Source organism: Lonchura striata, chromosome 2 (genome assembly GCF_046129695.1).
Source record: "Lonchura striata isolate bLonStr1 chromosome 2, bLonStr1.mat, whole genome shotgun sequence".
NCBI classification, from domain to species: Eukaryota; Metazoa; Chordata; class Aves; order Passeriformes; family Estrildidae; genus Lonchura; species Lonchura striata.
The window spans coordinates 64,178,544-64,201,218 of NC_134604.1; the positions used below are offsets into that span (position 1 = coordinate 64,178,544).

At 43.6% G+C, this 22,675-nt stretch overlaps 1 protein-coding gene across 2 annotated transcripts in view; it reads left to right on the plus strand.

Annotated features, from left to right (window-relative positions):
- Positions 1 to 292: 292 nt before the first annotated feature.
- The window catches only part of LHFPL6 (LHFPL tetraspan subfamily member 6), a 136,869-nt gene continuing 114,486 nt past the window's right edge, over positions 293 to 22,675 (plus strand). Inside the window, exons 1-2 of one of the 2 annotated variants that reach the window (XM_021526616.3) lie at positions 293 to 403; positions 3,543 to 4,102. In XM_021526616.3, coding sequence (XP_021382291.1) covers positions 3,718 to 4,102 — 385 coding nt within the window. In that variant the 5' untranslated portion in view covers positions 293 to 403; positions 3,543 to 3,717. Of the gene's footprint in view, positions 404 to 834; positions 1,092 to 3,542; positions 4,103 to 22,675 lie in introns of those variants that run through there. The other variant, XM_021526615.3, reaches the window with a different exon arrangement.

A 22,675-nucleotide genomic window follows, 5' to 3' on the forward strand; every position in this document is an offset into this window, starting at 1 on the left:
AAAAGAAACATTAGCAAGGAGATTTTGCATGTCTACTGCTGACATAATTTAAACTTGTCATAAAATTGTCTTGTATCTGAGAAATATATTCACGTTTCTGGGCGTAGAGGAAAAACCAGAATGGGAAATATCTTTTTCTCCCGGAGGTTCTCTGTGCAGAAGTCAACCCCTCCTCAAAACTTTCCCACTTAAGACACTCTGGGAAAAGGCTGAAGCTCCTGTTTCTCCGCTTGACCTAACCCGTCCGGGAGGAGCAGCTTCGTACTGTGATCACATTTACTCTCTCTGTAGACCAACTCGGGAACTGTTGCGATCAAAATGCTGGATCAGCAGCTCGCAAGCAGAGACAGACACAGTTCTTATCACACGCACACCATCAGGAGATTAGCCCATATTTTCCCATGTAAGGACTGCAACCTTCCTCCTTTCCTTAAAATACTAATTTTTCGCTGTCTTTCCCCCCCCTCCTCTCCTGCTCTTTCCTCCTCTCCGTCCCCTGCTTCACCGCCCCTTGCACCCCGCACTGAGCTGCCGAGCCCGGCGACGCCGCAGCGCTCCCCGCCACCCCCGCACCAACCCGGCCCCGGGACCCACCGCTCCGGCCCCGGGACCCGACACCCCTCCCGTCGCAGTCCAGGGCGGGCTCGGGAAACCGGGACCCACCCCCGCAGCGACCCCGCGGGTCGGGACCGCCGCCCCGCCCCGTGAAGGCTCGGGGACGCGCCCCCGTTCTCCCGTTCGCCGCTCCCCCGCCGCCGCCCGGCCCCTCGCCCCCGGCCCCGTCCGCGGCCCCGCAACTGCGCCGACCGCGGCGGGTCCCGCCCGGGGAGGCGGTGGCGGGGAAGGGGGAGGAGAGGCGGTGGAGTGCGCTGCCTCCCGAGGAATCGAACGGGGGGAGAGAGGAACGCGCGGAGGAAAGGACGGGCCAGGCTGGGGAGGGTCCCGGTCCCGGTCCCGCCCGCCTCGGAGCACCCGCGTCGCCTCCGCGCCGGGACCGCGGGTAGAGTCGCTTGGGGCGGCCGCCACCCGCCGGCCCCGCGCCCATGTGCTCCCGGCAGCCGCGGCGGGCAGCCTCCACGCCCGGCGTGTCCGTAAGTAGCCCTTCGCTCCCGGCACTGCGCCTGCCCCCATCCTGGCGCTCCTAGACCCTTCGCCGCTCCTGCTCCTTCAAGATACCGGCTCTCTCGCACTCCATGCGCGGCTGAATCTCCTGCTCCTTACAGACTCCCTGCACCCCGTTCCCTTGTCGAACCCCTGCCCTCCCTCGCTCCCGGTACGTTGCATCCCCTTCATGACTCCGGATTCTCCAGCCTTCAGGACGTCCTTTCCCTCTCCGACCCTTCCCTACCCTGCACTGCCACATCCCCTGTATTCCCGGACCCTCTTTCTCTCCTGCATTCCATTTCCCCGCTCTGACACCCAGCCTAGCCGCATCCCTTGCCCGTTGCACTGGACCCTCTAGACTCCCTTGCCTGCTCGGATTCCCAGCCCTCTCATCCTCTTGTCTTCTCGAATCCTTCCTCTCCCGGGCCCCCGTCTTTCCCGTAAGCCACTCCGGACCGCTCTCCCTTCCCGGCCCCGCAGTTTTCCGGCTCTCCGTCTTCTTGGCTACTGGGATTCCCCACACTCTCGGCACTTCTGCTTTTCCAGCCCGTCCCTGGCCGCATTCTCCTTTCCCTCCCATTCCGCTCCTCCCTCTTGGACCCCCTGTCCCCGAAACCCCTTCTCCTCCCGTATCTCCTGCCCCTCTAGGATCCCTTCCCAGGTCCCCTGCACCCCAGCCCGCCCCGCCCGGCACCCTCCTACCCTGCTAGCTCCGCGGGCGCGGCGCCCGCTCGCCCGCAGTTTTTCCCTGGCATCACCCCGGCGAGTTTTGGTTCCTGGCCGCCGCCTTCCCTCGGGGGAAGCCGTATCTCTCCGCCGCCCCCTCCTACCCCTGGAAGGCGGGGAGCGGGGTTTCGGGGCCGGAGGGGTGAGCCCGCCTCCCGATAGAGCACCCAGGCTGTGAGCTGGCAGGCTCCAGCGAGCCTAACTGCTGCCCCGCTGGAGCCGCAGAATTTGCAGTGTCCTACCCTGGGACACTCCATGTTGTCCCCTATTTCCAGCCGTACCGCCTCCTGCGATTCAGGGAATAATCTCCCCTAAGTGCTGTGACCCATTTTGGCTTAGACTTTTGGTGCCACGCCAAGACACAGACACATCCTTCTCTAGATGATGCTTCTGAAGAATGGTGCCCCCCGCCATGCCTCTCTGGCAAGTTTTTATCCCCAGGGGTTTGGCAGTTTGCAGGTTGAAAGACGTTTCTGTGGGTAGGCTATGGGTAGATAGGTGTACTCTTCTTCAGTAGCAGTATAGGCCTTTTTAATATTACAGAAGATACCTCCCTTTCTTAGTGTTTTAAAAGTAAACAAAACTTTTGTGTGGTGCACATGGCTAATTTCACTTACAGACTTTCTCTACATTCCCTCCTTGTGCTGAAGTAGTATTCATTTTATTGCCTTTTCATGAATTGGATTCACTGATTGGTGTCTAATCATGCTTAAAAGAAAAAGCCCCTGTAAATAGCTATCAGAATTAATTTGGAAGCAACTGTGAGAAATGATCATAAATTTACAAATGCAGTTAGAATAATGATCCAACATGAATTTAATGAGAAATACACCCCCAGCCTCTGGGAACAGCATGTAGGTTTCTGTGACAGTCAAATGCACTTGGGCACACTGATACTGAGCTGAGAGGCTGGGAGTTGTCTGAGAAGGATACAAAGGGGTTATGGCTCCTTCCTGGGTTTGAGCTGGGAAGAAGCAAAGAAGAGCTGGGCTGAATGCAAGCAGGAATATTAAGAGAGACCTCTGTGTTTTAATTGTGTGCTCCTTGAGGTTGTATAGGGGCAAATCCAAAAGATGTGGCAACGCTTTCACTTACCAGAAGCCCACCTGGGGTGGCACTTTGGGACATCATGTGATAAAAGGCTCCTTTTGCACAGGGATTCCAAACAATTTGGAGTGCTGGAAAAAATGTCATCTCACATCACTTCTTTTGAGGGTGTGTTAATAAGTTTTACCTGTGTCACAAGAGTCTGATCTTGAAATGCCTTAGCTGCTGTGGGTTGTTCTGCACTGAAGCTGCAGGATCATCTATAAAGTGAAGTACATTCTCCAGGCATTGCAGGAGGAAGGTCTAGCTAACTAAGGTTAAGCAAGATCTTATCTGTTTTGTCTATCAGTACTGAAAAGGTTGGGACTTACAGTGGAGAAAAGTGAGGCGAGTACACAGGGGACCCATGAAGGTGAGTGCAGAGCATTCCTGGATGTGCACAGCAGCCTGTTCCAGCTGGGCTGCTGGTCACCACCATCACACTGACCACAGAAGCTAGTGTCACTAAGAGTGATTGTAGGGTCTACTTGGGGACAGAAAAGTGACATGTCTTCTTTAGAAGTCTTCTAGAAAGGAAAAACACTCTGGCAGACAAATTTTTTTTCTAATGTCAGTGTTACTGAACTTGTGTTTTTCTCCTTTTTTGTGTTTTGTTATTTAATTAGGGACCTTTGACTTCATGATGGGAGGAAATATTCCCCTGGCTCTTAGGATCCAAGTTTCTCTCAGTGTGAGGATTTGTCAAGGCTGAGAGATTCCAGACTATCCATAAAACTTCTCTAAAATACACAGTCACTTTTGTGTCTTCCCATCGTGAGGGGTCTTGGAGCAGATACAAAGATGGCCTCCAGCCTCACCTGTGCCGGCGTCGTCTGGGCGTTCCTCTCCTTCCTCTGCGCTGCTGCCTCCTGTGTTGGCTTCTTCATGCCCTACTGGCTCTTGGGGTCTCAGCTGGAGAAGTCTGTTTCCTTCGGCACTTTCCGGAGGTGTTCCTACCCGGTGCGGGATGAGAGCCGCCAGATGACCGTGATGGTGGAGCAGTGTGGCCGCTACGCCTCCTTCCAGGCCATCCCGAGCGCCGAGTGGAGGATCTGCACGGTGGTGACGGGCCTGGGCTGCGGGCTGCTTCTCTTGGTGGCCCTGACAGCGCTCATGGGCTGCTGTGTGTCCGAGCTCATCTCCAGGACTGTGGGCAGGGTGGCAGGAGGAATCCAGTTCCTGGGGGGTAAGTGCTCTTGCAGTGAGGGGATGGGGATGTCCAGGCTGTCTGTTTGCTCATGTGGAGACTCTTCTGGTGCTTTGGGAAGAGGAGGGAGTGATTCAAACTTTCTCCTAGCAAGGGAGACCACTTGGCTCCCTCAACGACTGAGCTGCTTGTGTGGCTGCCTGAATGTGGCCCAAAGACACAGTGGCCTGTGATTTCTTGTACTCAGGTCCCTGTCTGGTCGTTATGTGACCTTTGAGAGCTTGCATGGCAAGGTGACTTCTGTGGACCAGCATCTTCTCAGCAGTTTTGTGGGTTGTAGTTTCCATCACAGCATAGCTGAGTTGGAGGTACCTGGAGAAACATGTGGGCTACAGATCCACATGAAGCATTGTGGTTTGGCAGAGGAGAGGCTGTGTTGTGTGGGAACAACCTCTCTTTCTCCTTCTTACCCCTATTACTGGCAGAACTCCCTCCAACTCCGCTCTCTGCAGCTGCATGGATCTGGCAACAAACTTTTGGCCCAGATTTGAAGTGTGGATTGTTTATCCCTGGTGGAGGTGGCCCACCATCTCCTGGGAGGAGCCCTGCTGGGCTGGCTGACCCATGCCGCCTGCTGATGGTGCCACAGGTTTGTTGGCTCCATGGGCTAGACTGTGTGGGAGAATTACCTCCGCTCTTTTTTCTAACTTGTAATTGTGTGGCATCTTTGTAACTGTAAGAGTATTTGAAGGGTATGAGACAATAAATAGGATCCACAAGCATGCTTTTTACAGGGCACTTTTCCCAGTAAATCATCACCCTCTTGTCATCAGTGACACACAGATCAGTGGCACTCACTTTAGCTCCACTGCACACATGCACTTGTCCCCATAAGGTAACATGTTCCTCTGAGCTTTGGCTGCTGAGGCAGTGCTGGTGCTAGCTTTTTGGGTGCCCTGCAGCACCTGGTCCCAGCCAGGCTCCCTGACTCATGCCCCAGAAGACACTTTAGTGGAACCTTCATTTCTCTCCCCTCCAAACAGGCGCTTGCCCTGCACGGGCAGTCTGGTTACATGCCGTGGCTGCAGCTTATAAGGAAGCACAAGACAAAAACTCCACTAACTGTCCAGCTTGGTGAGGACAGCTGCGTCTGGGAAAGGGCCCTGTGCCAAGCCTTCAGCAAGATGATACCACTGTAACTCCCTCCTGGCCATAGGAAGTCCTGTCTCCAACTTTTTGAGTAGTTTCTGCACTTTAGAGCAAGCTGACCCTATCACTTCACCCTTCCCTCAGCTTTGTGACCCACAGGCATTTCTGTGTTTAATCTGTCTGACAATTTGAAAGTGCAGCAGCTGCTCTGGAGAGTTAACTCTGCCGGGAGCTGCGGTTTCTTGAAACCTGCTCCATTATACAGCTCCAGCCAGGCAGTTGGGGGTGGAGGAGGTTCTCAGTTCAGTGACAATCTGCAAGCCTGCTTTGTCTGACTATTTTCACTTAGAGCTGTCACAGGCTTTAACCACCCCCTCTTTCCAACTGCTGTCTCGGCTCATCTGGTTTTAATTTGCATTTGGCCCCTTTCTTGTGACCATGCTCCCCTGTGTGCCTGTGGAGCAGGGCTGGCAGGGGAGCTTACAGCTGTTTGCTTACAGCCACCCCAGCAAATACGGCAGCTCCAGCAGTGGGCATGTGCCTAGGGGATGCAGGAGGAACCCTGCTCCCCATGACTTGTGTGGGCTGAAGTCATGCACCCTTTTCTGAGGCAGGATAGCATGGACCATTCTCTGAGGCAGGATGGTGGCTCCTGGAGAAGGAGGTGAGAGGTTCCTTCAGAGCACACCATGGCAACCCCTGAAGCTTGTCCAAGCTGACCCGGTGGCATTCCACCCTGTCTGGAAGGGCATGAGCAGCTAGTGCTTGTTCTCAGTAGGTGGCAGTTCAAAGAAACATGAACCTGTGATATGAAATGAAAATTGCCAACAACTTCGCTTACAGTTCAGAAATTAGTTACGCAGCATGTCTAATTTTCCCCTCTGCTGGCTTTTATGGTTGTCTCGCATTTCATTCAGCACTGCTGTAAGTGTGTAAGAAAAGACCAAAGTGAGGACTGTCATTTCTTAACCTGCTTAAAACCTAACTGTGGGGCACAAGGGAGAGGCCAGGTGGTGAAAGCCAGTAATTTGGATAAACTGAAGGGACATATTAGGGTAAAGAGGAGTTTCTTAGATCCCCCATCACATCCTTGGCTGCCGTAAATCAGTGTAGGTTAATTGTTTAAATGATATTACTTCATTTACTCAGATGTCTAACTTAGGCCTATAATTATTATCTTGTTTTATGTCAAGATAGCTGTGAGCTGTACACCTTCTTTACAAACAGGGAATGCCAGCTCTTTGTTCCCTGTAATGCAGTTGTAGGTGTAGCTGTATATCATGATGTGGGCTTTGAATATGGCTTGGTGGCAGCATAGTCACTGTCATTTTAGTCGGTCTCCACTTAGAGATCTAATAAAATAAAACCCTTATAAATGTTTGGGTTTTTGTTTGTTGTTTTTTTTTTTTTTTAATTGTGAAGAAGCACTCCCACCTAGTTTTATATATGGAAAATCCTAGGAAAATAATCAGCCACTGAGTGATGCTATTAATTCATCCTCTGTGTTAGCTAAATGGTTTCACTTTTTTTTTGTCTGAGGCATCTGCCCCCATACCCTGCTGGGGCTTTTGCTTCAGTGGCACATGATGAGTGTTGGAATAAACCATATTTCTCTTGAAGGTAGAAACCAACATAAAGACAAGTTCAGTGTAGCTAGTTTATGGCTTTACTTGTGCTCCTTCTGTTGAGGATCTAAGTAAGTTTCTCAACATGATTTAAAAACATGAAGAAGAGGAAGTAAGCCAACAAATAATGGATTATTATTGGAGGCCCATGAGCAGAGGAGATGCACAAGCCACTGAAGCTGTGGTGAGCCAAAGCCAAAACTTAGTCCAAAACTAGAAGCATTTTTACTGCTATGAAGACGTGGCAGAGAGGTTTGCTTACCAGAGCTGGTAAGCAAACAGCCTGATCCTTTTCTTCTAGCACTCTGAAGGAGGAATAGCTCCCAAGTAGGTCAGTGGAATAACACCTGTAAAAAAGTAGTGTGGCTTGTGCTAGCTAAATGGTGCCAAGGTTTTATAGCTGGGATTTCCCGAAGTTGCATGTGGCAGCTCAAGGGAGTGAATTATTCATGAGTGCTTTTACCATAAATCTGCTCTTCTGATAAAAATTGAATGGCAGAACCTGCAAGAAATTGCAGATCTAGGCAGAGTCAGAAGGGCTCTTTGGATATTGCTTGTTCCTATGTACTTAGTCTATATTTGCTATTTCAGATGATCCTGGTTACAGAGTATACATGTATTTTAAAGTGACTCTGGGATAAAACATGTAGCGTTTCTGTTCCTACTAGGCAGATTGCATCATAGACTTTTCCTCCCATTTGTAATTGTGGGAGCCTCTTTCTTTCCCATACATGATCACGTGGCAGCTCTGTAGCCATTACAGCAACTGCTTGCATGAAAAACAATGCTTTTAGCTTATTCTAAGGTAATTTGAGGGTGACAAGAAGTGTCTGACTCCCCAAGGCCAATCTTTTCTGCAGTGGATGTCAGTGGTCTGCAGTCCACATCTGGCAAACTGCTGCTGTGGTTTCTCAGACCATGCTTCCTGGACATCTCTCTTGGACTGCTTCAAAGAAATGACAACTGAGGTGGAAGTTATGCTGTCTGTAACCTCTTGAGGGCACAGTCATGTAGATGGATACAGTCTTCACTGATAACGTTAAGTGCACTGTTTCCAGCTGATTTCCTTTGTCTGTTTGGAAGACTGAGGCATATGTAATATAGCTAGAACAGATTGAGAGGATGTAGCTTTGACCATAACTATTGAGGATATGACAGCAGGGAGTGAAGTTTAACAAATCTATCGCAAATTGGAGTCTGTAATTATTGATCTTCTTTTCATTGTGCTATGGCAAGTCAATTCCACTTAAATGGAGAAACTAGAAATTTAAAGGTAGGTAGCTCAGATATGACATACTAATTTGGTGAATAGTTTTACTCTCTAAATGCAGAGCAATGATTTTAAGAACATAGCAATATTTTTAAGAACATAATGAACTTAAAGGTTAGCCAGTTTTATGAGAGGCAGTGGATCAAAAGGCACAAGTACTGCAAGGATGGTCAATTTAAAGAGCATTACGCTGGCAAGATGAAGCTTTTCATTAAAGTGGTCTACAAATGGGAATGAAATCTTCACTAGCTCAGGACTCCCTTTTGCTGGGTAGAACAGCTAAACCAAACTCAGGGTACGGATATGAGGGAAAAAAGCATGGAACAATCTGCTGGCTGAGACACCTTTCTGAATCTGACACTATGACCCTGATTCTAAGTGTCATGTGAGAAGTGAACCCTTTCCATAATTATGGGGTAGCCATGTGCTGTCAGCAACTGGCATGTTTACTGTCATCTTTAGTATTCATTGATTGCACTCTAAAGAAGCACAAGTTTTGCTACTACCTTCATTAAATGAACAAAGTTTTAAGCAGCATCTACTCTTCCTCTCCTTATTTCTTGTCTTGTTTCTCTTGTGTGTCATGAAGTGCTGAAACTCCTGAAACTATGGTCCTTGAAATTGTTGGTTAGAAAATCTGGAGAGCTCTTGGAGCAGGGGGTGGTGAAAGGCGCATTTTTTTTTTTTTTTTATTTGAAGAAAAGGGGACGCAGTTCCTAACAACTTCTGATTTTGTCTCAGAAAATAAAATGTGTCCTTATGAAAAATGTTCTCAGGAGTACATGAAATTGCTGGAGAATCCTCTGAGTGATGTGTGCCAATAGACACCATCATAGTTTCCATCACCCATAAGGTGCTCAGGGCAAGTGTTTGCTGGGTGCAGAGGGCAGAAAAATATGGACTGATCCCTCAGGATAAGGAAAATGTAGAATGTGGGGTGATATTTTGGTTCTGTGTTGTCTGTGATGAAATCTCAGAGAAAGCCTTTGCGATTTTGGTCTAAAGATTCTAAGGAGACAGGTCCAAACAAAATCTGCAAGTTAATGGCACATTAATGGCCAAATCTGACTTTGCAGGTGCAATGATACTGAAGTGTAAGGGACAGAGGAGGAAAGAATACTAGGTCATGGCCTTGTGGGGTCACGTAGAGAAGCTCTTCCTCAAAGGATTTGCTTGGGGAAGCAGTTAAAACAGAAGAGGCTCTTGGGAGAGATGGAGTCACTGAAACAAAGTTGTATTTCAAGAAGCATGGCTGCAGTTAAAGACAGCTCCGGGGTTCAAGTACAGTCTTGGTTCTGAGGCTGGCTAAGAAAGGGGTTCGGGGGAGACTAATTCCAGCTGACTACAGGAACTAGAAACTTCTAGGAAGGGTTTTTGTTCAGCTGCAGGAAAAGGTACTGGGCCAGTAACCATTATAACCATTATTTCATCTGACAGCTCAAGTGCGGCTCTCTGCTTTCTGCCTGGAAGACTAAGATCAGCATAATTTGCTGCCTATAGGGAGAAAATACAACTGAGAAAAGTCTTGTGGAGCAGGGACGATCTGAGATGGTCAAGGGAATTCTATGAATAAAACAGTGACCTCAGACTCTTTTGTGGATTTCCCAAGCAATTTCATCCTTTCCCCCATATGTACATATTTTTGCCATCTCTTCCTGTAATTTGTGCCTGAAATAAAACAGACATTAAAAAAAAAAAAAAAAAAAATGGCCTTTTAGTTCTTTCATTCTCTTCAGCCTAAAAATACTTTTTGAAAGGCTAACTTCTGGGGAGAGGCAAGTCAGGGTCATTGGTTCTGTCAAACACCAAGGCCCCTTCTGCACCTGCAAGTTAGCTTTCAGGACTCTTTTGTCACACCTTCCCCTCATTGGATGCAAAACTTCAATGACTTTGCTGTACTTCTGTAAGCACATGACAGGGCAGTCCTCATCCTAGACAAAAAAAAGCTGCAGGGTGGGTACAAATCCAGCATATGTGTGTACATACAGACACTGCAGGAGAGGCAAATGAAAGGACAAGAAGCCTCACCAAGGTAACAGAAGAGAAAACAATGAAAGCAACACTGTTAAAAGTTGCTAGTGAGTGATTGTGTGTCATGTCATAGGCTCATTGATTCAGCAATAATAAAGTCAGCAGAGAAGAACACTGTGACTGAGGTCTGCAGTAGCATGGGTCATGGGACTGCCTCCATATAATTTCAGTTTGAGCTGGACTATATCTCTGAGAAAAAAATTCTGGTCTGAGTTCGAGAAAACCCTGATCTCCATAAGTTGTTTCAGTGGTGAATTACTCTCAGTTCTTTTCTTCCAGATCATTAATGCATATGTTAAAAATGTAGCACCAAGAATATATCATTGTGAAAATATGCTTTCTCAAGGAATATTTTGTCTTTTTTTTTTCTTTTAAGATGCAACACTTAGGTTGCTTTTAATCTATTTAAGCTGTGCTTTGTTGTGGTTTCTATACCAGAACAACCTGTATAGAAGCTGCTTTGTAGCTGGTGTCTTTCACACTGGTTCTTTCTCCAATTTTCTCTAGCAATCCACTGAAGGATTAAATGCAGTGTGTAGTTTTACAGCTTCATCCCTTTTCAGGTAGTCTTTGACTTGCTAAACTGAATCCTCTGATTGCTTGTGCCTATGTTCAATCTTTGCTTCTCAGCACTACAAGGTACCTTCACATACTGTGGCACAGCATAGAGTCAATTTCTTGGATTTAGATTTGGAGTCCAGAATAAGTAAGGCAGGGAAGTACAACTGGTTGTTAAGATGTTCAGGACAAGAGAATTTAGACAGTGAAATTATCTTAAAGATTCTGTAGCATATGTTTTATTGAAGATAAGCCAGCTCTCTCTCTGCTGTGTTCAGATAGGAATTAAAATATAAGACAAATTCAGGATTGAAGCCTGAATGTAACATATGAACCAATGCAATATATGTCTTCTGTCAGTTTATAAAGGACATTACTAGATTCCTACTCTCTTAATTAGATCGGGACTTGCATTACTTGAATGTTTCCTGAATGCATAGGCCATCAGGTCTGACTGATAGGGAATCCAACTAACAGGTACTTACCTGAAAAAGGTAAAGAAAGGTGCAGACTGAGATTCTGTATATTTTGAAGAGATGATAATGTTTTGTATGGTTGCCTTCACCTTGGTCACAGAAGTTCCAGCTGCTGCCTTGCTAAAGGCTGCTGCCCCAACAGATCTAACAGGTTTTTGTGAGATTTTCTCACTGAAAGTCCCACTGAAGGAAACCTGGTTAGCAAAGTTTGCAATTTAAGCTAACACTGACAGTGTTAACAAAACAGGCTAGTAAGGAAGGATCAGTAATAAACATTACTGGTCCTAAGGTGCAGAATCAGTAGCTCTAAGTAGGCCATCCCTGCCAGCAAGGTCACAAGCAGTACAGAGCAAGCAAGGGGTTGTAATGCTGCTAAAACAGAGGAGATGTAACTTGAAGAAGACAGATGTGGAGAGTAGCCTTCATACTTAGCTGTATTCGTTTTTTAATTCTGTTCTCAACCACTTCAGATAACTCTTCTGGTGTTTCAAAATCTTCCTTTAAAAAGCATAAGGGCCCTTACAAGCTGTAAATTTTTTTGTGTCCTTTTAAGTCAGTGACAATTAGTACAAATTACATCACTATTTTTATTCTGGAATTATTGGATTTGACATTAGTCTACAACAGGTGTGGTTCTCACGATGACTTTCTTCTTTAAGAGCTACCCCAGTGAATTAACTTGTTTATACTGAATTGTTTTGAATACATATTCATTTTTGGTTTTTAAAAAGTTATATTTAATACTAATATAAATTTTGACTAAATACAGAGGAAGAAAAAGCCCCATGCAGAGTTTCAGCCTGGAGCAAATTCTGCAAGCAAGATTTTAGGTGCTTTGGAAGCACATTTAAAATGGAAATGCTGATGTATTAAAAAAATGCTGCTAAAATACTGTGAAGAATCTCTTTACTTCTCACGTTGTCCTATTAATGTTGAATATGAAAGTGATGTTTTGAATATTACTGCAGTTGTGTTGTGTTTAAGCAGAATTTTGCATTAAGAAAAGAATTTTTGTTCTAAAGAAGTCCTAGAGTGCTGTTTTATTTATCTATAGAATGAAGTTCAGTCTTCCTGCTTTTTTATCCCTTTTTATATTAGAAAGAAACAATGATGCTCAGCACTTCTGTAACACTTTTCATTTCAAAAGGTTTTGCTTGCATTACCTAATGGAATTTCAGAAAATGTGAGGCAGGGGACCAAATAATCTGTTTTGCTGGTGTAGAGTCAGAGTAAATTCAGAGGTACCTCATTTCAGATCCTTTACATTGGTGTTGATTAGAGAACAACCTGGGCTGGAGTTAGCAATTTTGTTTCTGCATTGAAAGATCTGGCTTGTTTTGCTTCCTGAGATATTTCAATGGGTATTTGAATATTGCTAGAACTGCTTTTGGGCATCAAAATGTTTCAATATTTTCCAGTGCAAGTGAAGTCATATGCCCTACAGACAGGACAGAATTGTTCCCAATGGTCTATTTTCCAGGATTTTGTCCAGTCTGGTGTTAAATGTCTATGTAATTTGTATTTTTTTCTCATTTCTCTTAGGAAACTGAGCTTACTATGCATTCCACGTGGAATTTTTTTTACAGTACATAAGCTGTATTTTCTTTTCCATGCTCGCATTCTTTAATTTCTCCAATACATATTTTTGCCTTCTAAGGACTTTAACTTTGGCTTCACAAAGTAAAATAAGGCAGTTTTCAAACTCCGTCATTTCAAGGAAGTGAGGAGTAGAATTCAAGAGCAGCCAATGTATTGATTCTGTGCAGTAAGCAATTAGGAAAGGGTGTGGTGTAATTAATAAACACTGGATGTATTTGTACAACCAAAACTCCAACCACAGCTGCTTAGCTTGTGGTGACCATCATGCTGGCTGACTTCCTGCTCAAGGATTTCCTTTGGCTCTGTGGAGCACCCTTGTTGACTTCAGTGATGTTAAGCTTTATATGCTGCACAAGTGCAGGGTCCTAAGTGACATTCAGATCATGTGAAGAGGGCTGTAAGTCACAGAGAACCAGGAAAGGATCCTCTCCCTCTTTTTGCCACCAAAAGGCATCACAGGTCAGAGAGGCAATATTGCATTTGACAGATCCCTTCTAGAAGTTGTCCTGTATCTTCTCAGGCATGAAAAATTGGGTATGGTCACTGCACTCAGACAATGCTGGTGATAAGGCTGGTTCACTAGGCTTGATTAGATCTCCTTTTTTGTTTGTTCCACTGTCAGTCCCCTGATGTCGCAGGTACATCTGGGAACAGAGGCAGACTTTTTTTCCCCTCCAGACTGGCTTTTCCTTAGAGCCTGACCTGTTGAAATCAACAGCAATATTCTGCAATGGAACCCAGGGGAAAAGGGGATCTGGAGCTCAGTGCTGTTGCTACTTGTTGTGACTAGAGGGATTTGGAGGAGGTTGCTGCTGTGTGGCAGTGCAGAGACCTTCTTGGGATACCAGAGTCTACCTAATTCCCCATGTGTGGAATATTAATTGCATCAGGACTAACAACTTAGCACAATACTTTCTGGAGAGGGTTGCTGTACCATGAGCTGAGTCCACATTTTCTTGCATGAGCCTGATAAGCCCCAGTCTTTCATGAGGACTGGCCACTTTGAATTGATTTGCAGGAAAAATCCTTTACTAGGAGAATGGACTTTTATGTAAGCTTGGCAGTAGCTTGTAGGAATATGAAGAAAAATTATAATGAATAAAAACCTAAATAATAACTTATTAGAAATCATTGTTATTTTAACTTATAGCAGAATCCAAAGAGCTTCAGAGAGAATTAAGCAGAAAATATAGAATTCTGATAAATATAGTGTAGTTTCTATAGTAATGTAAAGATTTGACCCTTTTTTTTGCAAGTTGACAGTTCAGTTGTCTTGCATTGTTTCTCAATAAAGATGCCTTTGAAATATAAATTTGTATTGTTAATTTGAGAAGAACAGTTTTATAATAAATGCAAAGTGAGAAAGTATTGAGATAAAGCCATAATTGGTCAGTCTGGAATAACAGAAGCTGCTTCTGAAATGCAGCACCCTATGAAACCTGCTAACATAGCAATGTATAAGAAATGGCCTTACAACTTCTGAAGAGCGCACTGCCAGACTTCACAACTCCAGGTTTTTGTCCAAGTCTGCAGCCAAATAAAGGCCTATTTATGAATACTTTTTGTTTTGTTTTTAATTGAGAACAAACTTGATATTCAGAGCATCACAAGTCGTTCAGGTGAGGCACAATACAGCTGAATGCCACTCACTGGGAATGTTACTAGGATGTACTAAAAAGTGCTTTGTGTTGGGCAATTTATAGAAACTGAGGTAGAGTGATGAAGTGATAATGAGGAACCTTTGTGAGAGAAAATTATTTGTTTCAAAATTTGCTCTGACTTGGCCCAGGTGCTGCTACGTGACTATGAGCTTTGAATGCCATTTGGAGATTAGTACAATCTATCTGGCAAATTTGTACAAATGTTCTCAGGTGTACCATGTTGCCTCTGTTATGGCTGTTTTTATAATGTATGAAAGTCTTGAAATCCATTGTGGCAGGGGAAAAGGCAGAGGTAGCTGCTGCTCCAAAGAAGTCCTCACTGAGAAAAAGTCAAATGGCGAAATTGAGGTAGATTTGGGTTGATTTGATTTTTAGTATGATAAAACATTTCTTGTGCACTTTGTAGAGGAGTGAGTAAAAGGAGACCTCTAAATGTTGGCTTAGTAACAAATGATAAATGTATTACTTTCAGGGGGTAAAGCTCAGATGACTTTTATTCCCTTAAAAGCTCTTTTACTTCAACTGCATCCTCAGAAAGGAGGGAGCAGTCAGAGACAGGGTAGGGTAGGGAAGCAGGGGAAGTTTGAATGGAGAGGGCTGTGAGAGGAGAGGTGTTTCACCTCCTCGTAAAATTCCATTTGCCATACCTGCAGGCAGATGGATTCTTTGGTAGTGCTGACTAGCAGGGAGTATTTCAGATGTGGCATGGGCTATGCACAAAAAAAAAAAATTGGAAACTTAAGGCTTCTGTACTATAGTGTGCTTTAAATTTCAAGGAATTCTGTTAGTTTTCAAGTTATTTTTCTGGCACAGCAGTGAAAACATGATGAATGGCACTAAATACTGGCATAAAACTCTTTACAGCCAAGACAAGCCCTGAAACTATTACAGGCACTTTCTGTGAAATCAAGAGGTTGTGATAAAAGTCAGGGCATTTTTATGAGAAATCCTTTTATAAGAAACACAGTGGCTGGCTTTGGAGAGCTTTTTTCAGTACTGGAAATCTCTTTTGCTAGAAACTAGTATTCCAGCTTCACTAGCAGACAATTAAAAGGAGAATCTGGCCATTTGGGCCAGGCAAATTCAAGCAGGTTGCAATGTTAAAATTCATCAGTGAGGTAAAGGTGCAGACTGTTATCCAGAGCTAAGACTTCTGATAACCCCCTGAACAACTGAAGTAATGAGTGTACTGAAGCTGTTTCAACAAAGATGAGCTGCACAACTTTTTTGTCCCATGTCCTTAACCAGAGTTTGAGGGATTACTCCCACAATGCAAGCAGTTCTGTTTGGGAGATCAGGCTTTTCTTAGCACAATTTCAAAATGATGCTGTTATAATAATTAAGGAGTAAAATGATTACTTAACAGGTTGCAGTGGAGTGATGTTTTGGCAACTCTTCTCTGTGTGAGCACTGTTGAACAGAGTCCTTCTCCTATGCTGGCATTATCTTATATTTCCTATTCCGCTCTGTTGACTTCAATTCATTGCCCAGGCTGTGGAAAGGGACACTACAACTGAAGATAGTTTATGCTGAGCCTTTAACAGCTCTGATTATCTTGTTCCTCTTTTCTATAACAATTTGCAATAAAAACTGTCAGGAAAGAACCGTGCGAGGGTTGGGACAAGCCATACACTGGAGATGGCAAATTCCATTTCATGCCACTAAGCCAGAGATCTGGTGCTAAGAACACAGGAAGCTGGGAAGATAAATACTGTAACTTTTCATCTCATGCATAAGAATTGCAGTCTGTTTTGATCTAGTGATAGAAAAAAGTCATTCTGCTTATCTCATCTAACATAGTGGCTAGTCTGATTACAAGCTTCTCTGCTTGGCACTTTTTTAAATTCAATTTGGCTGCCTGTGCCCTTGGCACACAGTGGGTTTCATTAAATTTCACAGCAGTTAGTTTTCATTCCCTCTGTGACACCTTTTTATCAACATTTGACTCCAGTGTAATTTCAAGCAATTGTGCTCTTTTTTTTTCCTGAAGTGCTTGTACCATAATAATTTGGCAGAGCAGGTTGGGGAAGACAATTCAGACTCTGTTGCAAATCTCTGTACAAAAGTAATATATGAGAAGCCAGGTCAGCTTGCAAGTGTTTTTCATATATGACAGCAAAAATGAGCTCCTTCCCCTTCTGTATCATTGAAGACTGTCAAAAGTGCAATTAAAGAGCTTGCTGTAAGAGGCAAATTTTATTTCCTTCAAGCTAATGACAGCTTCATTTTAAAAGCAGACCTAGTGGACTGTTGCTGGATTGATGGCCCAAGGTTGTTAGACAAGCCTGCAACCCAGACTGCCTAGCAAGTCTGTGTGAGTTTCCTTATGAAAAACAGGTGAGGACATTAGTTTGGTAGGAAGGTGTGTGTGTGTATATGAGCACAGGAATATAGACAGCAAATACAGCTGTTTTCCTTTTAGTGTTGGATACCAGTCTTTGGTAGGTGGGGTGAGGCTAGATGAACACCCCAGCATGGCCCTGGCCTCTCTTGTCCCCAGTGCAGAGCAACATTTCTCCAGACGGATACTGAGCAAATTTGTAGATCTATAAGTAGTTTTGCCAAAGTATAAGTGGTTTCCAGGTGCACTCTAAAAGGTCTTTATTTGCAGAGTGTAATGCTAGCTCTTTTTCATTCTGCCAAACTGAACTTCCAAAAATAATGTGTTACAGTTTCTCAGTAAAATTTTAAAAAGTATCTAATTAAAAATTAATTCAAAGTGAAGCTTAAAAGTTCTTAAAAGTGAGCTGTGCACTCTGAGGTGTCTCAGAGACTAACAGATCTGTGCCTCACTGCCAAGGCAAAGGCAGCCAAGCTTGGGAAACCATAAATTATTTTCAGAATGAGACTTCCAATTGAGGAAATTTTTCCTTATGCCCTTTAGAAGGTGTTGGTTCTTGTCCTTTCAGTTTAACTAATGGGATGTCTTGCTTTCCTCCACCCTATGGTCTCCACAGTGCCCTTGTAGGCAAAGAGTTTCCAAATGTACACAGTCTTGGGCATCCTGAAACAAGTCAGGTTTTCCTTAAACACCTTAGGAAAGCTGGAGATTATGGACAGTTCCCCACCTTCTTTGCAGGAGAGACCTTTGTGTTCTGAGGTTTCTGGTGGGAGAATATCTGCTGGGAATTTTCCTCAAGGCACTCCCTTCTTGGAGGTTCCCCATGTGATGGGACTGGTCAATCCCATGCATACATTGGCACAACATTTTTTGATGGATAGGCTGACTGTAGTTTACATCTCAGTTCCCTGTAGTTTGCATCTTGAGTTCCCTGAGAAGGAGGAGGCTTAGCTCTGCCAAGAAAGCAAGGGGGTCTTTGTGGCAATGACTGCAAGCATCCACTGTGTTTCTGAAGAGCAGTGGCTGCTGCAAGATCTGTGTGCTTCAGCTGCCACTTCCGAATGGTGAGCTGGGTACCAAGCCACTGCAAATTGTCACAGCGCCATTGAGACCTGGATCTGGCTGGAAAAGATGGCCTCGCCCTTTCTTCTGGGAATGGTCTTTCCAGAGCACAGTTTTCAGTGCATGAACCTCTGGCTACAGATTGAAAGCTCATTGAGTTGAGTATAAAAATAATTATTCTCTGTCTTAGCATGAAGGTTTGAATCTTGGTGTTTCCAGCATGAAATGCTCCAGTATAAGTAGCAGACCTAACACAGTGTAGCAGACTGTTCAGCAATAAAATTGCTCTGGTGGAAGTTTCTTCCTCTTCCACAAAATTAATGAGCATTTTATATCCTGAAGTCAGGAGATTTCTATACATTTTATACCTAATATAATGGTAGAGGTTTAAACCACAGAAATTACATTATGATTATGACCTAATTATGCAGAGATCAAAGACAGAGGATTTTTGATCCCCATATAGGCCGTTCACTTAAGAGAAGACTCAGTGGTCTTGGTGGGTTCCTTCCAACTCAGGTAATGGTTGTTATTTTGTGATTCTGTGATTCTTTTTTTTTTTTTTTTTTTTTTGGGCATCAATATTTAGATATAATTTTTTTACCAGTGTGGCCAGTGGCAGCTCAGAAAGAGTAAATAATCAAAATATTATTTGAGAATGGAAATTAATGTATATCTTAGAAGAGTTATGTCTTCATATTTTTTATCTTAGAGAACTTTAATAGAAGGCCACATCCTTCTGCTTCAAGATTATATATTTCATTATCAGTGCTGATGATCACTTGACCCTGTGGGCCTAGAGAGAAACAAGAGTACCAATGCCATGTGGATCCTGACAGATGTCTCTATACTTACAGGTCTTGATCTGTATGCAATCTATGGATATTTCAAAACTGATTAACATTTCAGAACCCGAGTTAAAGTTATACTTGGCATTTCGGTAGTGTCGAGGCAAAATTAATCAGAGCTCAAAAGATATGCACTCTTACTGACATGCTAGTGACAGTGAAAATATAAACCTCTGGGAAATATCCTGCTGAAAGACAGACTCTAAACTGGTTTTTGGAAGAGGATCTGCAAAACTGGCTTACTGCCATGGGCAGACTCTGAGGTGGTGTCTAATAGTGTAGCTGGCATTTAGTGACTAAGGTACCAGCTTAAATGACTCAGGGCTCTGCCAAGTTATATGTCCTGTAATAAGTCATTGAAAATCTTCTTACTTGTGAAACATTAACATATTAAATATGCAAACTAATCTCTTGAAACAGTTCAGATAAGCAGCATTTTTAAATGTACCCAGTCAAGTGTTTTTCAGCCAATGAAGCTCAGCAAGCAAATGCTTTCATCTTAGTGGCTCTCATGAGAATGGTCAAAATTTACACCTGATTATGATTTTAGGCTGTGTGACTGTCTGTCTTTGTAGTAAAAATAAGAGAGCAGAATGAATTTTTTTCCTATTAGTTTTGTTTGCCTTTGTTTTAAATAGGTCAGCAATAATCTTTACAAATTTCAGAAGATATTAATTCAGCCTCAGTGAAAGCTGTTGGAATCCAGTTTGAAAAGCATCAGATCAAATAGGATGCCTTTTCAGAAATCATGCTTTTTATTTGTTCTGTCAAACAGAACCCTAAATGGGGCATTGGCAGTTTTCTTTAATAGCACCAAGTACCTGTAGGAAGATATGACAGACTCTGTGTCTGTAGATGGGTGTCTCTGTTTCCCAACAGAAGGATGGTGTAGCTCATCTGTCTGTTGTGGAGCTGGCCATCATTTTTCGGTGAAGACGAAGCCTCAGCTAATTGTTCAATTAGTTTTGAACCTACAAATCTTTTGCCATAATTTTTTTCTAGAAAAAACACCCAGTGAACAGGGCAAAAGTAAATAATAAAGAGAATCTACACAGAATCAGCTGCTGCTGCAAACACTAAAGCCAAAGCTAGAGAATACCCAGGAGGGCTGAAGTTTGGGGTGAAAAGGTGTTGGACTTAATTAGCTTCTTACCCCCTAACTTTTTATATTTTTTTACTTGCTTGTTGTGAAAATTGTCTTAATTTAGACTTTAGCCAGAGTATAACAGCCTCCACTACTTTTACTTACCTCTGAATTCAGTACATGGTGATCTGTCTACTGAACCATTGGCACAATGACCTGGATTTGATCTAACATCTGGAAACAATTAATGTCTCTCGCATGAAATCTCTTTGATTCCTCTTCACATTTTCCCCTCTCCTCCTAGGACACTCTTTGAAATACTTTATGCCATACCCAGCAAGCATTCCTTAGTCCTCATGGTAGTGGTTGTTCCCATTTAAATGCAGACTACTTAGATTCACTTTAAAATATCAGAGATTTTTCTTAACCTCTGAAGACACAAGGACACAAGGACAATGGAGAGTCTTCTGTCATTCAAACATGGTGAGAGGTGCTGGTTCCAGACTGGGAATGTAAGTCTACTTTGAAAATAGACTGTGATTGCTGTAAACAAAAGGGACTGTTAGTGTGGTTTTCAGAGATCTTGTGGATAAATGAGAATGGGAAGCAACAGTTGCCACAGGACCATGGTTTCAGCAGTTTTGAATGTGAATTCACAAGTTGCAATCAGATTTTTTATTGCAGCCTATCTTCAAGTGCTCACAAGTAAAACTGAGAAGACAGGTGCATCTCTAATGAAGGTAATCAGTCTGTGAGGTGGATAAGATGGGCAAAATAGGATGGAAAAATAGGAAAGATTTGAGGGAGAATAAGACTGCATAATTATTTTTTTTCCCTCCCTATTTGAGTACACAGTTTGATGTCATCTCTGGCAAAGCTGACTGACAGAATTCTATATTGTAAGCTATAGAATTATCTTCCTGGAAAATCTTTATCTTCACAGTGCCTCAACACAGATGAAAGGAATATTTTCCCTTTTACAGTTAGGAGGCTAGAAACTTATTAAAGGTTATATTTACAGAAGTGTTGAATGGAGGCCTTCCAAGTCTTAGGTTCAAGTGTAGCCAATGACCCAGCTGTCATGTGCTGCTTCTTTACAGTAGTTCATGACTAAATAATTATCTGCCTGCCATTTTTGAGGCAGATAGGAATTTATACAGTGTGCAGCCCAAGCTGATGGTGACTGTGCAGTGTTGGTCACAAGCTAACACAGACTGTTTCTCAAGGCAATTTACCCTGTTGAGCTCTTTGCTGCCAGAATTAGATGACTTTGTGTAGTCCAGCTGTGCAGAAGGCATGTCCTGACTGAAAGACACAGCTAATTTTCTTTCCTTTGTGAAGCTTTTCTTGCAATAATGAATATTATCCCATGGTTCAAAAGAGGTCGTAGCTTCTTTTATGTACAAAGATTATATATGCTTGTTTAGATGACTGGTTTTCAACCTTTACTGTCTGGTTGGCTCCCTAGATTGCTGAAAAGCATGGCTGAGCTTGCTGTGCTTAATTACCTTTTGTGGGTGATGAAACAAAGGTTTGTGACACCTTCTTCGGTCTTGGGTCACTCCCACTGAGAGACCATTTTAGAAAATAAAGCATTTTCCATTGATATATTTGTAGGTTAGAACTGCTTTTTTATGCGTGGGTTTTCTTAAGGACATTTTATTTTCCCTGTGTACTAAAAACAGTAGTCCTGTAAACTTCTGTCCAGAAAAGCAAGCAAACGTGCAAGCAAGGAATAGATCTGCCACACAGATCAGAAAGGAGATTTTGGATCAAAGATCTTCTTGAGCCATAGAGCTGTTAAGTGGTCATTTTATGTATTATGTAAAATATATAATATCTTTGTTTTTATTATATTATGCAGATATGTATTTAGAGGGTTAAGGCAATGTGGATTATGCATTCTTTCAAAAGCTTGTTCAGGTATTTTGTCCCACTTTCTAACTGGATCTTTTACAAGAGCAATTAATAGCTCTGAAGATTACCTGGCACTGAATAAACAATACTTTGCAGCAGGCTACACAACATCATATTTACAAAGAAAGAAACATTTAAGACCAGTGGTGGTCTGAACATGCTTTTTAAGTTGGCACTGCACTTACTTCAAACCCTCATGTTCTTAACTGGTCTTCACATATAGCCATGTTAGGGGTACACAGCTGAAAAACATTGCATAAAAACTCTCCATATACACACTGTCTTCCTGTATTTTAACCTTCAGGCTGCAGGAATCTTAGAAGTTCTTTCTTTTTTATCTTCTGATTCCAGAAGGGATGCTTAGCTGGGCACCTCAACCAGGAGTGACCAGTCTTACTGATGTATGCCCCTATATCTCACTGTGAGTGCAAAAAGAAACAGATTTTCTCCCTTTCATCATTTTGGGGGTGGGCATGAAGGCAGGTGCCCACAGCCAGGCTGGCAGCCCCTGCACCATGCACGAGTTCATTGTGTGAAGAGCATGGCAGTGTGATGGATTGTTGTGCCTTGGTGTCTGTGCCTGGAGCACCTGGTGGGAAATCAGTGCTTGGAAGTTGATGGAAAATTTACCATTTGTAGGAGTGGGACCTTGATACACTGAGCACCACAGTGACCTGGGGTCTACATCTGATGTCTGAAGAAGGACTAAGGCATTGATACATCTCACTGCAAAAACCACAGGAAATCCTGTGTAGCTGGGTCTGCCAGGCAACATCTAGCACAGCTGAAGTGACCCCCTGGCATGTCCCAGTGATTGGATCTCTATGGAGCTGTGTCTGAAAAGAACAGGGGAAGCTCTTTTATGTTCTGTGAAATACGAAAAAGTGCCAAACAACACAGTTTTGTGATAATGTGATTGCAAGATTAATTGGCACATGCATTAGCAAAGGACACGGAAAATTTGCATTTGCCTGTGGGAAGAGTGAGTCAG